This window comes from Rhinoderma darwinii, chromosome 6 (assembly GCF_050947455.1).
Source record: "Rhinoderma darwinii isolate aRhiDar2 chromosome 6, aRhiDar2.hap1, whole genome shotgun sequence".
In the NCBI taxonomy this organism is placed as follows: domain Eukaryota; kingdom Metazoa; phylum Chordata; class Amphibia; order Anura; family Rhinodermatidae; genus Rhinoderma; species Rhinoderma darwinii.
The window spans coordinates 29,605,975-29,631,236 of record NC_134692.1 but is presented as its reverse complement, the minus strand read 5'-3'; the positions used below and the strand labels follow the sequence as shown (position 1 = coordinate 29,631,236).

Here is a 25,262-nt window from a genome sequence, read left to right as displayed (position 1 = left end):
TGATCGGCCGTCAAAGACGCCTCGCATACTGCGAGGAGGAGCTTTTACGTCTGAAACGACGCAGCTGTTTTCTCCTGAAAACAGTCTGTCTTTTCAGACGTAAAAGCCAGTTCTCGTGTGCACATACCCTTTTAGGCACAGCTGTAGAATACCTTGTTAAGGGGTATTCTGGTTACAACAAGTTACCCCCTATCCGTAGGGTAAGGGGTAACTCGCTAATCGGTGCTTGTCCAACAGCTCGGACCCCCACCATCTACGAGAATGGAAAAGGCCAAAGTTGCCCGAACCCCAAGTTTGAACCGAGCCACAGGTCGCTCATGCGCACTGCCGCTCCATTCATTCTCTATGGGAGCAGTGGGGATCCGATCAGTCGGACACCCATCGATCAGCAAGTTACCCCTTAGCCTACGGATAGGAGGTAACTTGTTGTAACCTGCAAAATCGTGCAGCCATGATGGGTGTATTAATTCATGGCCGCACGATTTTGCAGATAAAAGGATGTTTTACCTGCATTAACGTGCAGCCGCTAAGAGGCTACTTCACAGCCGCACCGAACATGGTGCCGGCGCGGTTGTTGGCCGCGTTGCGACCATGTCAGGGCCGCTCCCTGTGGCCTTACCTTAAAACTGTCATCACTGATTGGACACTGTCAGACTGTACAGGGACATGCCCCTGTAACAAGGGGAATGGTAGAACCCGGTTATGAGTTGTTATACATTTCCAGGCAAAATAACAGAGGAACAGCACAAAGAAGAATTCAAAAAGAAGATGCTTCAGAATTGTTATTTTATAAGGAATAAAAGTATTTACTAAAACAGACATTTTAGGAGAGCTGACAGCTTGTCTTAAAATGTTGGGATTAAATTGTTGTACATGGTCTTGTTACATCAGGCAGTGTTAACACCTTAAGGGCAGAGACAATTTTAATTGAAAAAAAAAATAGTTTTTATTTTTAAGGCTACGTAGTTATTTGAGCATAGGCCATAGATTTTTCTTCACCGGAAAAACCCCTTTAACTTCTTTCAGATGCTTTTACTTGACTCCAGCTCCAGTGGTAAATGCAGGATTTTTAATGGGAATTTTCAAGTGCGTTGGTGCACCCCACCCCCAATTACACTGCACAGGAATTTATGGACGATTGACAGCCCTGGTTAACAGCTCAGAGATGGTTTCCATGTAGTAGTTAACCCCCATAAGTGCGCTCTTGAGCTGTTTGCATTTGCTTATAAATAAACTTATCTGCTTAAATATCAGATTTTGACTTTACATTTAGTATATGCCTTTTGGAGAACATTTCTATGATCATGGTAATAACCCAAAAACCCGTGTTAGCCTTTTCTGAAATACTGGGATATTTATTTTGCTATCCTATGACTCCTGTTATATGAATTCCTTCCTACGTCAATCATTCAGACGATCCCAGCATGATCTTGTTGAATGACTATGTCTCCCCACTGTTCATACATAAATGCTCAGTCTGTGATGTGATTTTAGTATATTCACATGAGATTAGTAATTAATGATAAATGAGTTTGTCAAGCAGAGAGTATACTTTTCCTATATGAAAAAATATAAGATATTGATATAGTACCCCTGTGTATTCAGATTTCCTGTTAATTCATGGGAAAAGCAGATATTGTATTTTCACATTTATTTATCTTATTTATCAACTTTAACTTGACCTTGAACGCAGCCAAGTCAACGATGTAACTATACCATGACGGCATGAGAACACATCAAAGACGGCAGCGTGAACAAATACACAGCGACTTAGAAGTAAATTCAAGCAGCATTGCCATGTGATCGGCTGTATCTAGAATTAACTCATCATCATCAAGTCTACATTTTCAATATACATGTAATATACAGTGCACATCAGTAAAATATAATACATTTCTTAAAACCTACATTGAAATTATTTGAAATGTGTTTCAGAATGGCATCCACCTCTTTATCAGGTTATCACAAGCTGATGAAAGGGTGAGTAGCAACGTGAAAAGAGGTGTCATATTGATATTTCTAAAGAAATATATTTATAATATCCAGCAGATAGTTTCCAATGGAGTGATTGCACCTAGTCCTCCATTTTTTTCCTGAACATGCATTACATATGTACTCAGATCCAGTAGTTGGATGGATAAGGAGGTGCAGCATTTGCTGTATACTATACTTGTTTAACCCCTTCCCGACATTTGACGTATCCATACGCCAAAGTCGGGTTGGGGAAGTATGGAACGGGCTCACGGACTGAACCCGCTCCATATGATGCCGGTGTCGATGTTACAGCCGACACTTCAGAGTAACCAGCAGGATCACGCTCGGGCACGATCCCGCTCATTTAACTCGTTAAATGCCGCAGGCAATAGCAACCGTAGCATTTAAATCGTTAGAAAGCGGGGGCGACCCCCTCTAAGAGCACATTGCGCCCCCCGCAATGCAATCGCAGGGGGGGGGGGGGCGATGGTTGCTATGGCTGCCCAGGTCCAACAGTCTTTGTGCTCCTATTAAGCCCTGCCAGCAGGGCTTAATAGAAGTCTGCCAGACTCACGATATACTGCAATACATTAGTATTGCAGTATATCGTGCAAGCGATCTAATGATCGCTGGTTGAGGTCCCCTAGGGGGACTAATAAAAAAAGTAAAATTTAGTAAAATAAAGTTTTTTTTTATGTAAAAACAAATTTCAATTAAAAGTAAAAAAAAAAAAACTTTTTCCATTTTCCCCCTAGAGCATAGTAAAATAATAAATAAACATAATTAGTATTGACGCATCTGTAAAAGCCTGAAATATCACAATATATCATTATTTAATTTGCACGGTGAACGCCGTAACAAAAAAAAAATTTGTAAACTCCAGTATCTCTATTTTTTGGTCACCTCATCTCCCACAATAAAATGAAATAAAAAGTGATGAAAACGTCACATGTACCCCAGAATGGTATTATTAAAAACTACATCTTATCCCGCAAAGAATAAGCCCTGATACCACTTAATCGACGGAAAATTTAAAAACTTATGGCTGTCAGAATTTGGCAACACAAAATAGATTTTATTTTTTACACTTAGGTTTTTACTTGTAAAAGTAGTAAAATATAGAAAAAACTATATATATTTGGTATCGCCGTAATCGTGTTGACCCAGAGAATAAAGTCAACATGTTGTTTTAATTGCACAGTGAACTCCGTAAAAACAACGCACAAAAAACAATGGAGGAATCGCTGTTTTTTTCATTTTCTACCCCACAAATAATTGTTTGCCCATTTCCTAGTACATTATATGGCACAATAAATGGTGCTACGAAAAACTACAACTCGTCGTGTAAAAATCAAGCCCTCATAGGACTATATCGATAGAAAAATAAAAAAGTTATGGCTTTTGAAAAGTGGGGAGGTAAAAATGAAAATGAAAATCTGAAAAAGGGCTGCGGCCGGAAGGGGTTAAATGGATTTTGCTGTTTCTGTTAGTATAACATATTTATTTTATATTGAAACGCTATGCAATTTGCTGTCATTGGATGGGAACCTTCATTTCAACTTCCTGAGGATGAAAATCTGCACTGGTCATGTGACGCACAGGTGCACAGCTCGTTACAATGCAGTATTCTAACTGTAATGAGATATGCGCCCGTGTGATCTGATCACATGACCAGCACAGATTTTTATCCCCTGGAAGTAAACAATGAATGCTCCTGTATAGAACGTCTCATTATACAATTAATAAACTTAATTTGCTCAAAATACCTAAAAAAAACAACATTTTATTGATGTGTATAATATTATTATACCGTGTAAAAATTCTAAACATACACACTCCATAATAAAATAATTGTTAAAATAATGAATAATTTAATTAATTTGTATATTGATAAAAAAATAATTTTAATGATTGGACTATTTTACATGCATGCTTTAGGGCAGTAAGACGGAAGATGTATGCTCTATATATTTTTTTCCTTTTTCAATTTATTAAAAAAAAAAACTTTTTCAAACAATTGCCATACAGTGCTGTTTGCTACGCTGCTGTGTGTCCTCACTTTGTGACTGTCATTAAATTACGTTGCAAGCAACAAGCGAGGAAATAGAATTAGCCGCTGTGTGGATCTCCACCTGTTTTCTGCCACCTGTTGTTTAACTACAAAGCTGAAGATACTGAGCCAGCTGACTCGAATTATACAGTGTGCCCAGTGGTGGGTTTAAAAAGTGAAGAACTTCTGTACTTATAGCAGTTTAGGAAAAGGCTGAGGGTAACAAGTTCATTGAAAATAAAATACATGCATTACATTATTACCATCTACTAAATATATATATATATATATATATATATATATATATATATATATATATACATACATGCATATACACTATATAGTAAATGGTATTTACACCTTTAAATAAAATTACTAATAAATATAGGATTTTGAGTTGTATTCTTCTGTCAAGTTGTAAAAAACATGTATTCAGCCTCTTATTGGGCTCACATCACTATTACATTCAGCGAGAAATTTTTAAATGTTCCGCCAAATGTATGAACTGCGTGCCTATATATGACTGTATGCCACTACAGTTGTTTACATCTGCCCTTGACTCTCCTTTAAAAAAACAAAAAAAACAGTATGAACTTAGCTCTTGAGGCTATATTCAACCATGACTATGGTAAAAATTGACTTTAATGGGTGAATGTATACCAAAATGGTGTCCTTTAGATGTAATTTTGGGTAGTATACGTAGAGATTCTGCGGCCTCGACAGCACAATCGACTATAATTTTCAATACAAATGCATACAAAAAAAACGTATGCCATGCCGTATACAGTTTTCTTAATTATCAGGCAATGGCAGACATATCCAAATGTATAGCCATGCAGTGCTATATAGGCATGCATTAATTTCTACTCATACAGTCATATACATACCTTCCTTCCAACATTTCCGGGAAACTTTTAACCATCACTCCCAATTTGCCTGGGAATTCCAACAAAGCATCTCGGGAACGTCCACTTTTAGGCAAATTTACATAAGCCCCACTCAATTTGGGGGAGAATGTTTGCATCCCGCACATCTTGGCATAAAGTTTCATACGTCTGGGCATGTGTTTGGCGTTTTAAATGCTTCCGCGGAATGCAATTGGCAAAAACAGTGTTAACTTAACCTACTCGCATTTGTTTCTTCCCTCTCTGTTTTCCAAAAAATACAGCATGAAATGCCCGCCATTAGAGCTTCCATAGGGGCTGTCATCCAGTAATTCAATCCCTAAATGGTAGAGTCTAATGCCTGATTATACAGCAATACATATATCACAATATAATTTGCTAGATCTCCCAAGTCTGGGAGAATTGGTTGACAGTAAATTATATTTATTGTTGTTGTTGTTGTTGTTGTTGTTGTATTTTGCTTTTTGCTCTCTCACTTTGTATTTGTTTTTTTTAAGCAAATGAATGCATTTATTAATTTGTATATTAATAAATACTTACAATCAACTCAAAGGAGCATCAAAACTAAAGTATAAAAGTACAAAGACAAAGGAGCAACTAATATCAGTTACACGTATGTAAAGTTTTCCGTAGATTCCCAGAACTAGAGGTATGTGGCATAAAATAGTGATTATGGGAGCAGACATTTTTTTCCTGGACTTCCTGTCAGTCATCCCCTTGAACAACACTATAGTCATCATCTCCTTATTCTGAATCGACTGATAACAGGGAATAAAAGATCAAATAAATTGTACAGCGAATAAAGATAAAAAAAAGACCTTAGGTTCAGTGTTCCTAAAGACTGTAGATGTAACGCTCACCTGCCATGCTGCCATCCTTCTCGTTCTCTGACATGTCATTAAGTAAAGATCTGCCACCTTTCTTGTTGGAATCTTTTCTTGAAAGGCTGGAATAATTCCCAGTCTGTTTCTTCGGTCCTGGTGAGCGTAAACTTCTCTCAATTTCAGCTTCCTGTTAGCAGATATAAAAGGGATGTTTGCTGAAAGTTATCAGGAGGAAACAGATGCAGTTTTTCCTAAGAGTGTCTACAGCAAAAGTGTAGTTTCAGAGTATAACACTCCCATGTTCTCTTACCTGGACAGTAAATAGACTAAATCCTACTTTGCACAAAACTGACTAAGACCATAATTAAAGAAGAACCGGTTACCAGATACACTAAGTTATTATAATAACCTACAGTATTAAATATTAGTACGTTTATGGACACAGATTACAGAGATTGTATATGTTTAGAAAATTAAATCATCGATGTGTATTCACCTTTTATACTGATTTAAAGAAGAATAGCACCCCCCGGTAGATAGTGGCACCCCCCCCCCTTCAGTTAGCATTGCTATAGCTCCTTGAAGCTCTGGCCAGAAAATTCAGCTACTGGAGAAGCCCCGGGCGTATTGACGTCAGTGGCTACCTCTGGAATCGCCTGCCAGAGCGGAATCCTGGCCAACGCTCTGGTCAGGGGATTCCGCTACTGGAGAAGCCCCTGGTGTTACTGTCCACATAGGGACAGAGACATCAGGGGCTCCCTCTAGGAGTGAAATCCCCAGCTAGAGGGATTCCGCTCCTACAGGGAGCTACAGTGGTGTGATCTACAGGGGGAGGTGCCATTTAAAGGGGGTGCTATCTACGGGGGTGCCGCTATCTACAGGGGGAGCTATCTACATGTGGGGGTGGTATCTACATCGGGTGCTATCTACAGGGGGAGGTGTAATTTACGGCAGTGTGCTTTTCTAAAATGGGGGTACTATCTACAGTGGGGGTGGTGCTATCTACAGTGGGGGTGGTGCTATCTACAAAAGGGGGTTGGTGCTATCTACATGGGCACTGTGGCACTATGAGGGCACTGGCACTTTATAATTGGGCACTATGGCACTATGTCACTTTATATGTGGGCACTGTGGCACTATCTGCAGTGGGCACTGTGGCGTTATCTACAGGGTCATTGCAGCACTATCTACATGGGAACTGTGGTGTTTTCAGGGGATTTGGACAATAAAACCAACAAATTAAATCAATCAGTTTTTTTTAACGGCCATGACATACGGATGACAAACGACCACTAAAAACGGACAGACGGACTGGAAATGGATGAAAATTTGGAGACAAACTGATGCAAAATGGCCATGAAAAACTGACAGTTGATCAGTTTTTAATGCCCATTTTTTTTTCACTGTCATGTGAATGGAGCCTTATCTGTGAGACTGCAGGTAACATCTACATTATCTGTACTCAGAGAGTTATCACTGTGTTATCTGTGGTGTTACATAGGACTGCGGGCAACAGCTACTACATTATCTGTACTCAGGGAGTTATCACTGTGTTATCTGTGGTGTTACATAGGACTGCAGGTAACATCTACTACATTATACCTTTACCCATGGCAAATAATGTATTCAGCAAACGCTTCCGCATTTTTCTTAGGTTTCAAATTTTGGTAATTAGGTTTTAAAATACACTTAGATTTTTTTATAATATTTTTCACAAATACTTATCATCATTCCTTTTGCTAGCAAACCTGTGTAAAGGGTTTTCTATACTAGTTGTTGTATGTGACAATTAGCAGAGAATTGTGGTAGCCCAAAAGCATGAGTCAAGAACCAGAATAGTTTTTCTTGCTGTCTTGCGTAAGAGGGTTAATATTGAGATTGATGAATTAATTATAACTCAGTGGTATGATGTTGGGTTGGTGTGTTGTTGGCTAACACTAGGTGAAGGAAATAACTACTTCTATTTTAGACATATTTATTTTAATGTGGCGACAAGTTTCCAAAAGAAACTGCCAGGAGACCGAGATCTGTGGAGGTGTGAACTGTAATTTGTGAACTTCATAATTTATGTATATTTCAGGACCTAAAGAGAATAGAAAAAGACTGAAAATGCCAGGACATTGGAGATGTGTAAAATGTTCACTCTTATTTTAAACGGTTTGAAAGGTTTTATTCGGACATGTAAGAATATAGAAACAGACAGTGTACAAAATATTCTAAATTTCCATTCAAGCAATAAGAGACTGAAAATGTATATTGCCTTGAAAATCGCTGTAACCCTTTTGGACTTTTAACCTCTAACTTGATTGTATTTATTATAAGCTAACCCTACCCTCAGCATGTTTATTTGTAATAGTTACAATTGAAATCACAGTGTGTGAGGTGCTATTAAAATAGTACAGCGCTAGGACCATTGGAGGAAGTGGGACCGACCCTGCAGCTACTACTAGCAGGGAAGTAGCAGTGGACAGCGGGGGTGGGGGGGAAGAAAAAAAGGTAGATTAGTAAATGAGATGTTTTTCCATTCCCGGCAGGTTTTTCCCTTTACTGGTTTATTAATGTCGTCCTGAAATGATACTCCTTAAACAAATGCTTGTAGCAATTGAAGCTCTCACAGATTAAGGATAAACTTGTTTGGAAATGCAAAAAGAAAGATAAGAAGCACAATAAAAATAGAAAATATTGACTAACTACAAGAAAATCAATGGAAAATATTCTGCACGACACAAATTCAATGTTGCATTAACTAAACATGAGACCTGAAGTTTTCTGCCGATAACTTCTTCTTATTTTTGGACAGATGCCTAGAATGTTAAAATAGTAATAGAAAGTTATAAAAATATACTTCCAGCAGTGCTAGGGAGCTACTACAGAAATTCCATAATGTACTGTTAGTTAAATACTTTTGAGTCAATTGAAATGCTTTAGTCGAAAGTGTTTTCCAGTTTTTATATAAATAAATTCATCATTGTAGGGATGGAAGAATTCATTCACCTGGTTCAACATTTGCATTTTGTAATGAAAAGTTATGCCACTTTCTAATATACGTTGTTTTCGATATCCACACCCTTTTAAACATTTCTGCTTGTTTTTAGTGAATGGAAACACATTTTCTTACATTCAGAGGTTGAAAACGTGTCCTTCTCATAGAAGTGCATAGATCCTTAAAGAAATCAAATACATTTTTAAAATATTACTTTTATTAATAACCTTTAAAATTGGGCTAAACTATCAATTATTGATGCAGGAATGTTTTAAATGTCTCGGTTCCTAGTAAGGCTACATTCACACGAGCATGACAAATTTACGCGCGTAAATATGGTTCTCGTGCGTTGCGTTATTGCATCTGTGCTTTGCGAGTGGCATGTGTTTTTCACGCACTCGCAAAGCACATCTTTTTTTGAATGGAATGATGTGTAAATCACGCACAGCACAATAAAAATGCACCAGTATAGGACATGCAGTGAGTTTCACGCAACGGACACACGCTGCGTGAAAACCCCTGCATGTGTGAATGGCCCCATTGAAATCAATGGGTCCGTGTGCTGTGCGTGATTTTCACACACAGCACACGGACGAGTTTTATGCTCGTCTAAATGAGCCCTTAGAAACATAAGGAAGAAGGTTAAAAGCAACACCAAAAGGCTCAGATGGGAGAATGGATGGTCTCCCTTTGTCTCCTGGGGGGACACGCGGCTCCCGTCATCAATTGGCGGGAGACACAGACGATCTTGTAGCTGTAACTACTCTTTAAGGTGAGACTCCAGACAGAATGTACCAAAAATGTTGGCTAGAGATTTACATTTCGCCCAGTTTTACATAGAGTACTGTGTGGTTCTTCTGTTGACAACACTGAGTATAGGGTCACAAATCCTACAAAAATAATACAAAAAAATACAGTGCATCTCCATTTTTCCATTATTTAAAAAAATGCATTAAAAACAAAGAAATTTGAATCCATAACAAAAAAATGCAGGAGATACGGTACATCCAAGATACAGACGAATATAGTGAAAAAATGCGTTGCTTATATTGCAGTCCACATGTCCCTTTGATAATAAACAAAAGTCCCATGACAAAGTTGACAAAAAAAGTGCTAATTCAATTAAAGTAACGTCAGTATACTACCTTATATTAGGGTGACCAACAAGAAACCCCATTGCACGTTTAGTGTATTTACATTTCTTTACTTTTTAGTGCATTTGTTTAAAAAGAGATTTGGATAATATATACCGATCAGTCATAACATTAAAACCACTTACAGGTAAAATGAAAAACATTGATTATCTCATTTCACTAGCACCGATCAAGAGGTGGAATATGTTTGGCAGTAAGTGCACCGTCAGTTCTTGAAGTTGATATCTTGGAACTAGGAATAATGGGTAAGCATAAGGATCTGAGCAGCTTTAACAAATTGTAATGGCCAGACTACTAGGTTGGAGCATTTTCAAAATGGCAGATCTTGTGGGGTGTTCCCGGTATGCAGTGGTTAGTACAAAAGTGGTTCAAGGAAGGATAACCGATAAGTGGGTGACAGGGTCCTGGGTGCCCAAGGCTCCTTGGTGCAGAGGGGAGCGTAGGCTAGACTATCTGGTATAATCGCACAGAAGAGCTACTGTAGCACAAATTGCTGATACAGTTAATGCCAGCTGTGAGAGAAAGGTGTCAGAACACAGAGTGCCCGTGCTGACCCATGTTTACCGCGAATAGCACCTACAATGGGCATGTAAACATTAGAACTGGACAATGGATCAATGGAACAAGGAAGCCTGGTCTGATGAATCATGTTTTCTTTTATAATCATTTGGGGAGCCCTGAGTGTGTGTATTGCTTGCCTGTGGAATAGATGACACAGGATGCACTATAGGAAGCCTCTATATATCAAAGCTGTTTTGGCGGCACAAGGGGGATCTACGCAATACTAGGTGGGTGTTTAATGTTATGTCTGATCTGTCTATACTATGTCAATATAACTTGGGTGTGTTGGCTCTACTTTTTTGTAGGCTTTGCTATTACCAGGAGAATGACCATAATGGTTAGCGATTTACTTAATTACCCATATTGGCTGTTGTTGCGCGTGCAGTAGGATTGGCCCCAGAAGTTAAGCCTGCAGTTCTTATGTGATTGACCACGACTGCCAATGCTGGGCGCAATAACCATGCCTCCTGCAGCCGAGCTCGGTACATGACAAAATAGTCAGAGACCTAAGTTTTAAAGAACCTAACAGGCTTCTAAAGTGTTTTCCTGGTTTAGGAAATCCATTTTCAAATATCCTATTAGGAATTCTTGATAGCAGATGACTCCCCCATTCATGACTTCTATTCAATAGCCAGAGCAAACAGCCACAAAAAAAGAATCGTTCATTCAGAAGGACCTGGCAAATCCATAAATGAAACGGGCAGCCCATTGATTTCAATAAGAACTGTGTACTGCTTCATTTCACTTTTGGTGGCACTACAGAGAAATTTAACACTTTCTACCAGGTCCCCCTATAGCTTACAGGGGCAAAATGTACATTCTAAGGCCCCATGCACAAGACTGTAAAAATCGTCCATAATTGCGGACCGCTATTACAGTCCGCAATTATGGACCCCATCACTTTTATTGTCCACGGACACCTTCCCGTTTATTTATGGGAAGGTGTCCGGGCCATAAAAGTGTACCGCAAATGATAGGACATGTCTTATCTTTTGCATTTTACGGGCCGTGCTCCCATACTTTGTATGGGAGCACGGGCCGAGAATGTGGGCTGCTGTGTGTGCCCGCAATTGCGGCCCGTGATTACAAGCATGGCCGTGTGCATGGGGCCTAACAAAAGTGGGGTTTTCCGAAGCGGACAGCCTGTTTACTATACAATGTTAGACAATAAATACATAAATTCAGATTTAGATTAGGTTTTAGATGTGTCCTTTACATACAGTCATAGCTATTTACTTGAATTCTATAAGAACACAGCTGGAATGTGGAAAAACTATTCTGCCGTCAGACCATAGACTCTTGTACATTAAAATTATAATTACAAGTAGGAGTTTTGTAATTACAGGTCCTCCTACCATCATTTATCTTTCTTTAAATACCACCACTACCCAAATTACTGCAAACATTTGTGGAACAGAGTCAAAGCTAAATGTATGCAATTTCTAATCAAGACGTCTCCTGCTGGGCGATAAACAATGTATTGTCTTGTGATGAGCACCGAGCTAAGAGGTTCCACAGGCAGTTTTCAGAACAACAAGAAGTGGCGATTCGTTCTTCAGGTAAGTTTTGAAAGCAAATTATAGTTTATTATTCTACAAAATCAACGCCTTGCTGGGAGGAACAACAAGAATGGCAAAGTGCAAGGCTGGTAATGAGATTTAACAAATCAAAGTAGGTTCCCCTTTGATTTCTCTTACAATTACTATGTAGAAGAGAACATTGCTACTGGTGGTTATTCAAAGACTCTCAGACCCACAAGGCAGTTAATTAGTATGATTGGATGACCAATCTCCTTTATTATTTTATAGAAACTTGATTAAAGCTGAGTTGAAAAAAAGTAAAGTAAAAGTAGACTCTCCAATCGTCCCTTTTGTGCACATTAAATGTCAAATACTTGTAAAGGAGGGTCATTTTATTTTGCCAATTAAATTAAAGTCTTTCATTCCATTTGTATTCCTGACCTAATCTCCAATGACATGATGCATATGGTTAAAGTTGTTTCTCTCTCTAATTTACAAAGATTAACCTCAACAGAGGATACCTGTATATAGATTGTTGTAATTCAAAATGTAGAAGACCTAAAGACACAAATAAAGAATGTTAGAGAACAGAGGGACAAGATGGACCTGTAGCTACATATGAAGAAAGCTAAGGTTATGTTGGCATGCAACACAGCTATCTTTATAGTTAATGGAGAAGACAGAAACGTTGAAGTAGGAGACAGGTTTTGCCTACTTGTATCTATTATTAAGAACAAGGAATCCAGCAGCCAAAAATACTAGTCATTGTAAGAACAAGGATTAAAAACCTAGATAAGATCCTCAAATGTAATTATGTATCTTTAAATAGAAAGATCGGAATTGCGTAAGTCATGATATTTTCTGTATGTATAGAAAAATTGCCAGAGGCAATAGAAACACGTTTTTTTCCCAACTACTTGCTACCTAGTAGAATAGTTAAATTGTAAAAAAATACCTTTATTTAAATCAAGTAGGGACAAACAATATCGAATTTAAAACTACATTGTGTGCCGGCCAGTAATAGTATCAATGTTCCTATGCCATACAAGAGATAAAAATAACCCAATGCAAATCATAAGCACTGAGTAAAAGTGCTAGCTGTAGTCAATAGTATAGATCAGCTATCACTAAGTAAAGGTACTAACTATGGTCAATAGTAAAGGTCAGCTGTTAACATTGCTCTGAAATAGGATTAATATAGCCCCCCCCCCCCCCCAACATGTTTCGATGCAGTGCCCTCAGGTGTTTTGGGGCATATCAACCTCAGGGGTTTTGCGGCATCATTATTTAACCCAAAACCCTTGAGGACGCTGCAATATGCTCTATAATAGTGTATGCTGCCTGCAGATCAGACTGAATTTTCAACATGACAGGTGCCCTTCAAAAAAGTAGTTACCAAAAAAAAACACATAAACTCGTTAAACTTGATCAGGTAGAACAGCAAAGGGTTGTAAATACTGGAAATGAAATATGCTAATGATTAGTATTAAGTTAGTTATAAGAATAAATCCTTCTTTCTTCTTCTGCTTTGTGTATATATGTCCCTCCTCAGTGTGAACACTATGATATTGTAACTCTGAAAGTGATAAAACTTTTCCCTGTAGTCTTAGCCTGAAGCTTTGTATTTGCTGTCCTGCAATTCTCATGCTCGGGATATTTTTGTCATGACACGATTTGTCAAACCAGAAGCTACACTTACGAGAACTGAGAATGACTTTAACAACTCATTCCCCCAATTCTTGTCTTTTTGCCAGTACTTCTTTCTTCCTCCTTAAATTAAAGTCCTTTCTCCGAGTCTTAAATCATCTCTTGACGTTTAGACAAAGAGAAAAAAAAACCTCAAAAATACAAAAGTCTATCAATTTATCTGCTATTCTAGTCACATAGAGGATTGATAAGAAATGTTGTTTATTCATTCAGACAGATAGGAAAAAGAGCAGTAAGTGACCCATACTGACCAAAGAGCAATGAAATAAGTTGTAGTTAGCTGTAGTTAACCCCCTTCTAAAATATGGTCCCTAAATGTTGATCTTATGGACCACATTCCCAGGAAGAGTATAAGGATGCTACACAATGCATGTATTGTTCTCTATAGTCTGCATTATGTATGAAATACTTAGGTAGGGATCAATGTACGCATTGCTTCCACATAGCAGCCTGTTGATTGGAGTCCACCTGTGGTAAATTCATTTGATTGGGCATGATTTAGAAAGACACACCCATGTCTATATAATATCTCACAGCTGACAATGCATATCAGAGCAAAAACCAAGCCATGAGGAGAAAAGAACTGCCTGTAGAGCTCAAAGACAGGATTGTGTGGAGACAGAGATCTGGAGAAGGGTACAAAAACATTTCTGCTACACGGAAAGTTCCCAAGAGCTCATTGGCCTCCATAAGTGTTCAATTTAAGAAGTTTGGAAGAACCAGGACTCTTCCTAGGCCACCCCACCAAAATATGTAATTGGGGGAAAATGGCCTTGGTAAGAGACGTGACCAAAAACCCAATGGTCACTCTGGCTGAGCTCCAACCCGCAAAATATTATTCATTGAGGTATAAGATATAGATTATGTTATTAAATAGTGTTACAATTAGTAAATTAAACATATCATATAATGAATACGCTGTATGAACATGGCGCTTGTACATACACAATGTAATTGTCAACATATAATACAGAATATTGTCTGCAGAATTTCCTCCACTATTTCATTCACATACATTTTATTTGTGCAACAGCTTATTGTCAATCCAAGCTTCTCGTGTTAGCCAAGGTTCAATATTAACTGTTCTACATATCTACAGTACAAAAGAATTCCAGCAAGTGTATCCCATGTAAATAAACCTATTTTCAGCCCTCCCTTAACTGGTTGCTGACACAGGACGAGAATCCTCGTCCTGAACGGCGAGTACTTCGCGCATTAGGACGAGCATTCTTTTCCTGTGCGCGCGATCGAGAGCGGGGCAGCGGCTGTAATACACAGCCACGGCCCCGATCTGACAGCGGAGAGGAGAGAAACATCTCTCCGCCGTTAACCCTTTGAACGCCGCGATGAAAGCTGATCACGGCGTTCAAGGAGAGGGGACTGCACATTGATCGCGTCACAGAAGATAACTGTGACGCGATCAAAGCCCACAACTCATATGGCCAGGGCTGTCTGAACATATTTCCTGTTGTTAGGGCATACTGAGGTCTGCCCTAACAACTGCCTGTGTATAATCAGTGCACGGGCTAATGTACTGGCATATATATCTATGCCAGTACATTACAGTTACAAAATAAAAATCAAAATGATAAATCCCTTTATGGGATTAAAAAAAAAAGTTAAATGAATGTAAAAAAAAAATCATGATAAATAAATAAATAAAAAGTAAAAATATACACAGAAACACACTTTTTTTTATAATAAATAAACTTTTAAAAATATAAGTCCCAAAACATGAAATAATATAGACATATTTGGTATCGCCACGACCGTAACAACCTGTACAACAAATGTATAACATTATTAATGATGATCGGTGTATGGTGTAAAAACAAAAAATATTAAAACTGCTGCAGAACTGCTTTTTTCTGCAATTTCGCCAAAATAAAAATTTAGAGAAATTAAACGATAATGTATTTGTACCAAAAAATAGTACCTACATAAAGTACAACTCGTCCCGCAAAAAACAGTCTCATACAACTACGTCGTACAAAAATAAAAAAGAGTTATGAGCGTCGGGATGCAAAGAGGGAAATCTAAAAAAATTGCTCTGTCCTCAAGGCCAAAATTGGCCGTGTCCTTAAGGGGTTAACCTGAGCGGCAGCTTTCGGAAAAAAAAGTATAGTCAAAAATGACAGCTGTCATTCCTAGATTGGTGTTTCAATGGAGACGTTTTCATCCCTTTGGTACAAACATAGCTAAAATTATAGAAAACAACATAAAAACAACATTAATTAATCATCATAAAATTTCTGTAGTAAAAAAGGATACAACATTTATCTGATCAACACGAACCAACAACAATAAAGATAGTAAATAAACAAGGCTTCATAAGATTCCTCAAGAAAAATGTTATGAGAACTGCCTGCACATCTGCAGCAACTGAATACTAGGTGATTTTCATGGATCATGCATTAGTCCATTGTGAAAATAGAGATGATATTTACCGTGAATGATGTGCGTTGAGATAAACATTGTCTGGAAAGTTCCATTTCAAAAACAATCAATGGAAAGACATTGTGCAGAGCAGCATCACATTTACAATGACAACAGCTGCTGTCTGGATATACTGATCTCAAGGGGTATTTCTCTATTTTAATGAATAAGGGTTTTGTAGCTACTGCAACCAGAGGTTCTATAGACAGAAGAAAACCTCTGTGCAAAAACATTTTATATGCATAACTTTCAGATATAGGTAAACCCTCCACCAACAGATTTTTCATCTTTCGCTTAGCATTGTGTATATACTGTATGCACATTATATATATATATATATATATATATATATATAATAGCCCTTTTAACACTACTATTTTTTTTAAAGCATTCTTACTTTGCAGCATTTTTCCACAACTCCTTAAAACCTTTTCACAGCGCTTTATATATATATATATATATATATATATATATATATATATATATATATATATATATATAAAGCGCTGTGAAAAAGTTTTAAGGAGTTGTGGAAAAATGCTGCAAAGTAAGAATGCTTTAAAAAAAATAGTAGTGTTAAAAGTTTTTTTTATCAGTTAACAAGATACAAAGTGAATAAACAGAAGAAAAATCTAAATCAAATCAATATTTGGTGTGACCAACCTTTGCCTTCAATACAGCATCAATTCTTCTAGGTACATTTGCACAAAGTTATGGATTTTGTAGGTTTATAGTCAAGTGTATGATTAACCAAGTATAACAAACAGGGGATAATGATCATCATTTTCATATGTAGGTTGAAACACAGTCATTATCTGTAATAGAAACAGCTGTGTAAAAGGCTTAAACTGGTGAGGAACAGCCAAGCTCTGCTAGAAAGGTGAGGTTGTGGAAGACAGTTTCATGTCAAGAGTCCACCACAGCAAGATTGAGCAAAGCAACAGGACACAAGGTTGTTATACTGCATCAGCAAGGTCTCTCCCAGGCAAAGATTTTAAAGCAGACGGGTTTCAAGATGTGCTGTTCATGCTCTTTTGAAGAGGAACAAAGAAACAGGCAACATTGAGGACCATAGGCAGGCCACGTAAAATTAGTTCGCAGATCAAAGACACATCATGCTTACTTCCCTTCGACATCAGAAGATGTCCAGCAGTGCCATCCCATCTTCTGTTCGGAGAATTCTAGCCAGAAGTGGTCTTCATGGAAGAATAGCAACCAAAAAGCCATACCTTCGATGTGGAAACAAAGCCAAGGAACTCAACTATGCATGAAAACATAGGAACTGCAGTACAGAATAATGACAGCAGCTGCTTTGGACTGATGAGTCAAAATTTGAAATATTTGGCTATAATAGAAGGCAGTGTTTTGCCGAAGGGATGGAGAGTGGTACAATAATGAGTGTCTGCAGGTAACAGTGAAGCATGGTGGAGGTTCCTTGCACGCTTGGGGCTGAATTTCAGCAAATGGAGTTGGGGATTTGGTCAACATTAATGGTGTCCTCAATGCTGAGAAATACAGGCTGATACTTATCCATCATACAATTCCATCAGGAATATGTGTGATTGGCTCCAAATTTATTCTGCAGCAGGATGAAAGCCCCAAACATACAGCCAAAGTCATTAAGAACTAGAACATGGAGCACTGAAAGTGATGATATGGCCCCCATAGAGCCCTGATCTCAACATCATCGAGTCTGTCTAAAATTACATTAGGAGACAGAAAGATTTGAGGAAGCCTACATCCACAGAAGATCTGTGGTTAGTTCTACAAGATGTTTGGGACAACCTCCCTGCCAAGCTCCTTCAAAAACTGTGTGCAAGTGTACCAAGAATAATTAATGCTGTTTTGAAGGCAAAGGGTGGTCACAACAAAAATTGATTTGATTTAGATTTCTCTTCTGTTCATTCACTTTACAATTTGTCAATTGATAAAACAAAGTAACACTTCTTTTTTAAAAACATTCTTACTTTGCAGCATTTTTTCACAACTGCCTAAAACTTTTGCACAGTACTGTATCTACAAAAAAATTCCAATGAAAAAGGGTTGAGAGCAAGGACAAACTTGTTTCTTGGGTTCAAAGAAGCCCAGTCCATATTCTGATGAGATAAGGCTATCTAACCTCACCACAGCCAATAGGAGGTGGACTATCCCTTTACCCCTACCAATCCAGCCCCTGCAGTTCAAAACTTATACAGTGCAGTGCTGATCAGAAATCAGAATATTTTAAAATTAGACTAGAAAAATAATTTAGGGGATTAAGAAAACAGTATTTTTTCCCAATAGAAAAAAAATCATTATAAAGGACGCACTTTAATTTCATAGTTTGTGTGAACGCCTAATCATCGACAGTAAATCATTTTACTGGCACAATTATTATGGGAAGAAATGACAATGCTGGGAAAAAAGTAATAGTTTAGGTAAAAGATATAAAACTCCTAAATGTAAAAAAAATTGATTAATGTAATATTATAATATAGCTAAAGCTGAGCTAAAAAAAAAAAATCTCTATGGCGGGTAGGAGATTTTGTGTATGAAGGTGTTGTAAGAAGTGGAATCCTGGGGGCAAATTACTGTAGTTATATTGTAGGATGTACTTGTTGGTAACAGTGAAGCTTTCCAACAACATTTCTCACTCATGCTTTATTGCAATCCTAAAGTTACAGTAGAGTTGGGGCGCTTTTGCATTAGCTTCTATGGGAATTATTTGCTGCATCTAGTGGTGAAAAGTGGTACTGCAGGTGATAGAAATAAAAATACAAAAATATGATACATTAAGGCTATGATCACAAGTTGTGGAAAAAGTTTGCTTCAGAAATAATTTGAAAATCCACAGCAAAATTCACATTTGATACATGCAGGTTTTGATGCAGATTTTGTGGCAGATTGGCTGTTGAGATCATCATTTTGCATTGCAAAAAACAAAATCTGCAGCCAGATCTGTGGCAAAATTCGATAAAAAAATAATCAACATCCACAATTTTTTTGTTGGAAGTGTCCAGACAATATAAATAAATGGCTCAAAATGCTTTTAACATATATGTATGGCTCAAGTATATATGCTATATACACCTTACATTTTGTTTGTCTGAGCTCCACTACTTATTATGTAGCTGACAGTACACCATAAGGATATAACTCAGAAGAGCAGCCATTGGTGGAAATTAGTTTTTCAGTTCATGAGTCACCACAGCTGAATCACTGCCAGGGGGCACTAGACAGATTTGTCTGGCATCTGTATCAATTGAGCCCACGGTTTCAGCTTGTGATTTGGATCTCTTCATGTATCAGTAGCTGTGACATTGCGCATAGAGCAGTACAATATCCATGTGAAGTAGTAGACATTTACTCTGTGGGGACATCTGCTTATTTATTATGACTTTTAAGAGTCCATCTCTAACATCTTTGCAATGTGTTAAAATGCTAACATGGACAAAATTTGGTACCGTAAATGAGCATATTAACAAAACCTAAAAAAAAAATACAAAAAAAGTTCAAATATATTTTTGAGGTGTTTACTTATGTCACCTAATTTAACCATTATTTAGTTACATAAATAGAAAGTTGCATAATCCAGTGGCATAGCTATAAGGGATGGAAAGGTGGCAGCTGCTTCGGGGCCCTGGAGCCTGAGGAGGCCCAAAGATCATTAGATCATTTGGGCCCGAGTGCTTAACCCCTTAACTACATACCACGTACTAATACGCGGTAGCCATTAAGGGGAAGTATGGAGCGGGCTCACGGGCTGAGCTTGCTCCATACTCAGCGGGTGACGTCTGTGTTATACAGCCGACACCTCACTGCAATGCGCGGAATCAAAGATCACTTTGATTCCGCCCATTTAACACCTTAAATGCCACGGTCAATCGCGACCGCAGCATTTAAATTATTAGAATCAGGTTACCCCCCCCCCGCCACGGTATCTGCCGGTGACTATGGTTGTTATGGCAGCCTGAGGTTCTAATGAAGGCCCCCCCAGATCTGCCATCTTTGTACTCCTTTGAAGCCCTGCCTGTGGCAGGGCTTCAAAGGAGACTGTCAGAATCACGATATACTGCAATACATTAGTATTGCAGTATATCATGCAAGCGATCCAATGATCGCTGGTTCAAGTCCCCTAGGGGAACTAATAAAAAAAGTAAAAAACAGTTAAATAAAGATTTTTATCATGTTCCCAAAAAAATAAATGATTACAGTTCAAAATATCCCCCTTTTCTCATTTTTTCCCTAAATCAATGTTAAAAAAATAAAAGTAAACATAACTGGTATCGCCACGTCCGTAAAAGTCTGAACTATCACAATATAGTGTTATTTAACCCGCTCGGTGAACGATGCAAAAAAATAAATATATATAAAACATGCAAATTGCAGTTTTTTGGTCACCTTAGTTCTCCAAAGAAAAGGAAAAAAAGTGATCAAAAAGTCACATGTACCTCAAAATGGTATCGGTGGAAACTACAGCTTGCCCTGCAAAATTTAAGCCCTCACACCTCAATTTATGGAAAAATAAAAAAGTTATGGCTCTCAGAATATGGCGACACAAAACATAAATTTTTTTTAGCAAATAGTTTTAGTTTTTTTAAAAGTGGTAAAACATAAAAGAAAAAAATATATATTTGATATCGCCGTAATCGTATCAACCTGTAGAATTAGATGAATTTGTCATTTTTAACGCCTGATGGACGCCCTAAAAACAAAACCCCCCCAAAAATTGTGTAATTGCTGTTTTTTTGCCCATTGCACCACACAAATATATTTTATTCAGATTCCCAGTACATTATGCGGTACAATAAATGATGCCTTGAAAAACTACAACTTGTCCCGCAAAAAAACAAGCCCTCATATGGCTATGTCGACGAACAAATAGTAAAGTTATGGCTTTTCTAAGGCGGGGGGGGGGGACTAAGATGAAAAAACTCAAGTTGGGGCCTGGTCTTTAAGGTGTTAAAATTAAGCCTCTGTTTACATCAGGGCTCCGTTCCGTCTGAGCTTTCCGTTAGAACGGAGCCCTGACTGACACAAACGGAAACCATAGGTTTCCGTTTCCACCACCATTGATTTCAATGGTGACGGTTCTGGTGCCAATGGCTTCCCTTGGTCTCCGTTGTGTGAGGGTTCTGTCATTTTGACGGAATCAATAGCGTAGTCGACTACGAAACCTAAAAAACAAGGGTGGATTCGCTGTTTTTGTCCCATTCCACTCCACAAAGAATTGTTTTTCAGTTTCCCAGTACAATATATGACAGATTAATGCCGTGAAAAACTACAACTTGTCCCGCAAAAAACAAGCCCTCATACAGTTATGTCAACAGAAAATTATAAAAGTTATGGCTTTTGGAAGGTGGGGAAGAAAAAACTAAACTGAAAATCCATTAAAATAAAATTGAAAAAAAATTACATGGCGAGGGGGGAGGAGATAAGTCTGGGGGGGCACCAAACTGAATCTTTGCCCCGGGTGCAGGAGAACGCCTCTGCTGAGGGGAATGATCTCTTACTGAAATCTTGGGTCCGGAGTGCTGCTTTCTAGAACTAAAGTCTATGGGAAAAGAGGTATAAAAAAGTGAAAAGTGTGATCTATTGGTCTTTTTCCTGGAATAGCTTTAGTATGAGACCTCCTCACATAGTGGCAACTAGTAGGTTAGTGTATTATAATAGTATAATTTCCACTACATTAAGATTAAGTGCAATAAATACATAAGTGAGAGCCTACATTATATTATTATATTAATACTGCTGTGATGCTATAGCAGAAGGCAGGTGCCAAAAGTTAACGTGGTGTCGGCTATATCTCTATCACTGAGATATGAGAGATAACATGTACGTATCTACTCCAGTACTGCCAAAGACAATACACAGGGCTTAGGCAACAGATGAATATTATAGTGTTTCTAGTGTTTTCACGTAGGCTTCAGGGATCCCACTAAAAGGTTAATTTTTACAGTAAACAATGATTTATCAAACTAATATACCTAACAAAGAGTTAATAGTGCCGCAATGTCGCTGTAGGTTTTCATGAACATGCCCGTTTAAGATTATCTGAAGACACATAAGGCCATTTCACAAGTGATTTTTCTAGAAATTTGTTGTTGTTTATCACTCTGGTCATTTCCCTTCTTTTCCAATTCTGTTACGTTCATCTCAGTGGGATCACCGAGGTTTGCAACTTTGGTGTGTCAGCGTTTTAATAAAATGATTGATTAGACCTTAAAGAGAAGAACCTGTCTGGAAGCCATGACTAACACATCAATCTCTGTGGATACATCACACATCCAGTCGCTAATCATCAAGATGTCTCATAATCTCATTCCCCTCCACAATTCTTTTCAATTGAACATTGAATTTGCTCGCTGAATAAGTTTGACACTGAAGTATCGGCCTTTTCATTTCTCTCTCCAAAATCCCAGCAGTAATAACCACATATTTGTAGGGCTGCCATTAAAATATATCTAATATATATCTATTTCAGTGTATTCCCTAGTTGTCAATGCCTGACAGTCATCCAAAAGCATGAATATATCTGGAAGATATTAAATATTGTATTGGCCGTTGAATGAACTACTATAGTTTGTGTTATTTTCCATTTTGCAATGGACTTAAACAGAAATGGATTTCATGTAGTGGACAGTACCTCATGCACCCATTAGATTCAAGGGAAATATTGCTTTAGCTTTATAAAGTCCTTCAATCCACCATCCGCTAATCCAGAAAGACACTAGTCTCCAGCACAGAACACAATATAATGTGGATTTTTTTTTAAAGTGAAAACCAATGAGAAAACCCGTCTGATTATAAACAGCGTTTAAGGGGTTGTACAGGAAATAAAAAAACATAACTGCTTACTTCCAAAAACAGTGCCACACCAGTTCAGAAGTTGTGTGTGGTATTGCAGCTGAGTCTCATTAACTTCAATAGCATTAAGCAGCAATACCAGACTCAACCCATTAACAGGTGTGGCATTGTTTCTGAAAGAAAACAGCCATGTTTTCTAATACTGTAGAAAAAAAGTAGAAAAAAAACAGCAAAACATAGAGTTTGCTAAGGACTTGAAAATCAAAGCCTTAAGATATGGTCAGAATTTTTCAGCTGCATGTGCATGGGGTTTGTGAAATCTTTATCCAATGTATTGAACTATAATCTAGTTGCAGATTTCTGTGCAGATTCTACATTGAGAATCCACAGCTAATCATCACGGTCTTAACATTTTATTTTGGCCTTTCTTCATGAAAGAGACCCTCCGGGCACAAGCTTTTGCCTGAGAGTATCTTTAAGGACCTCTATAAGCAAATGTTTTATACTTTTATATGACCACCCAATAATCCAGACTATCTGATAATCAGGCACTTACTGTATTGTGTCACATTGCTGCCAGACTAAAGACATTTTACTGTGTGTACTTTCCATGTTTTGCTTTATGTCTATGTATGTTAACATTTAGTTTATTTATCCATGCAAATTCTGTTGGAAGTTACTGCCACTAGTTGTCTCCCTTCCTGTAATCTGCTGTCCACCCCCTGTTTTCAAGCAAAATCCATCTCTAGTTACAGAGCATAGGAGACGGAGTACAAGAAGTGGAGATGTGTGTCTTCACTGCCTGCCAGTACAAGTGGGGAGGGGAGGGGGAGCAGAGAGGGAAAGAGACAGACATGTTGCCTATACAAGCCTACAAAGAGGGGAGAGGGAAGCACAAGCAGAAAGAAAAAGACACAAACAGACATGCTGCAGCTTCCTGGTAAGTTATATCTCACCCCAGTGCTGGATTCTTAGTTACACTGTTCATTACTAATATATAATTACCTCCATGCTGCGGCAGCTTCTATAAATGGGATAGACAGAGATACGCAAGCAGGATTCTATTCTTCTATGTGTGAAGTGTATAGAAGACATGATAGCAGTTAGGCTTCGCCCACTAGAACAGAGACAACTGAGAATCAGAGACAGAGCCTCCAGAGGGGAAATTGCTAAAAAATTCAGGATACAAGTCATATAATGGCCAGAAATAGTGTTATTCCTGATGTACACACACATGACAGCTTATTCTCAAATGTCACCTAAAAAAGTTAGGTACGCTTTAATGGAAAAAAAAATTCTGGTCCTGATCAATGAATTTGATAGAAAATATAAGTTAGTTAGTTAGTTGTTAGTATCCTATTTATTACATGTCTTCTATGAAGCAGCCTTTGATGATTGTTTCCCATCTAAAACACACTAGGGTCAATATCATAGGAACCCAATTAACCATCAGTATATTTTCAGAATGTAGGAGGAAACCAGGGTACCTGAAGGAAATCCTCAAGAACCCACACAAGAACACATACAAACTCCATTTTGTTCAGAATCGAACCCAAGATCCACTGCTGGCAAGGCAATAATGCTAACTACTATTCCACTGCTACTTAATACTAACTTCAATTCATCACAATCATGTTGATTTTGTCAAGTGTGGACAAATACGTATATGGTGGTACATTCATCTTTGTTAATCTAACTGAATTTGCGAAAACATCTTATTTGCCTACTCTGCTTCTTGCAATGGATGTAGGAAAAACATTTAACAAAGTTAAATGAGAAATTTAATTGCCCTCTTTTAAAAATTGGAACGTTCCCTTTTATTAAGAAGTCTATTATTCCACTTTTCACAAATCCCCATGGGACATGTTTAATTTAAGGTTTAATTTAATGCCATTTGTAATCATTAATGGTAGAAATCAGAGGATCTTCCTTCCCACGTCACATTTACACTCATAACGGAATCCCTAGTAAGTGCCCCTAACGTTAATGTATACAGGTCAGTCAAAAAGATCATGGTATTGGGCTATTTTTAGATGATGTACTGGGAATTTTAGATATTACCAGAGCTTCTTACTATAAGTTCAAGGTTGCGTAAATATGAATCTGTCATACAAATCTAGATGAATCCATTGTAATTCTCTAGAGCAGTGGTCTGCAACCTGTGGCTCTCCAGCTGTTCTGATACTACAACTCCTGAAATACTGGTCTGGTCAAGGGATGAGGATACTGAACAGGGAACTCCCCTCTTTTAACTCTTAATTTCCTAATAGCGTTTATGAAAATGGGTTTTCTAAACTGGACAATCCCTTGGCCATATTATTTTATTATATATGTAAATTTGGTGTCAGACTAAGGATTATTG

At 37.9% G+C, this 25,262-nt stretch overlaps 1 protein-coding gene across 1 annotated transcript in view; it reads right to left on the bottom strand.

The window, feature by feature from the left end:
* Positions 1 to 25,262, bottom strand: part of XIRP2 (xin actin binding repeat containing 2) — a 206,750-nt gene that overhangs the window by 110,582 nt on the left and 70,906 nt on the right. The window contains exon 2 of the mRNA XM_075831107.1: positions 5,790 to 5,940. Coding sequence (XP_075687222.1) covers positions 5,790 to 5,940 — 151 coding nt within the window. The remainder of the gene's footprint in view (positions 1 to 5,789; positions 5,941 to 25,262) is intronic.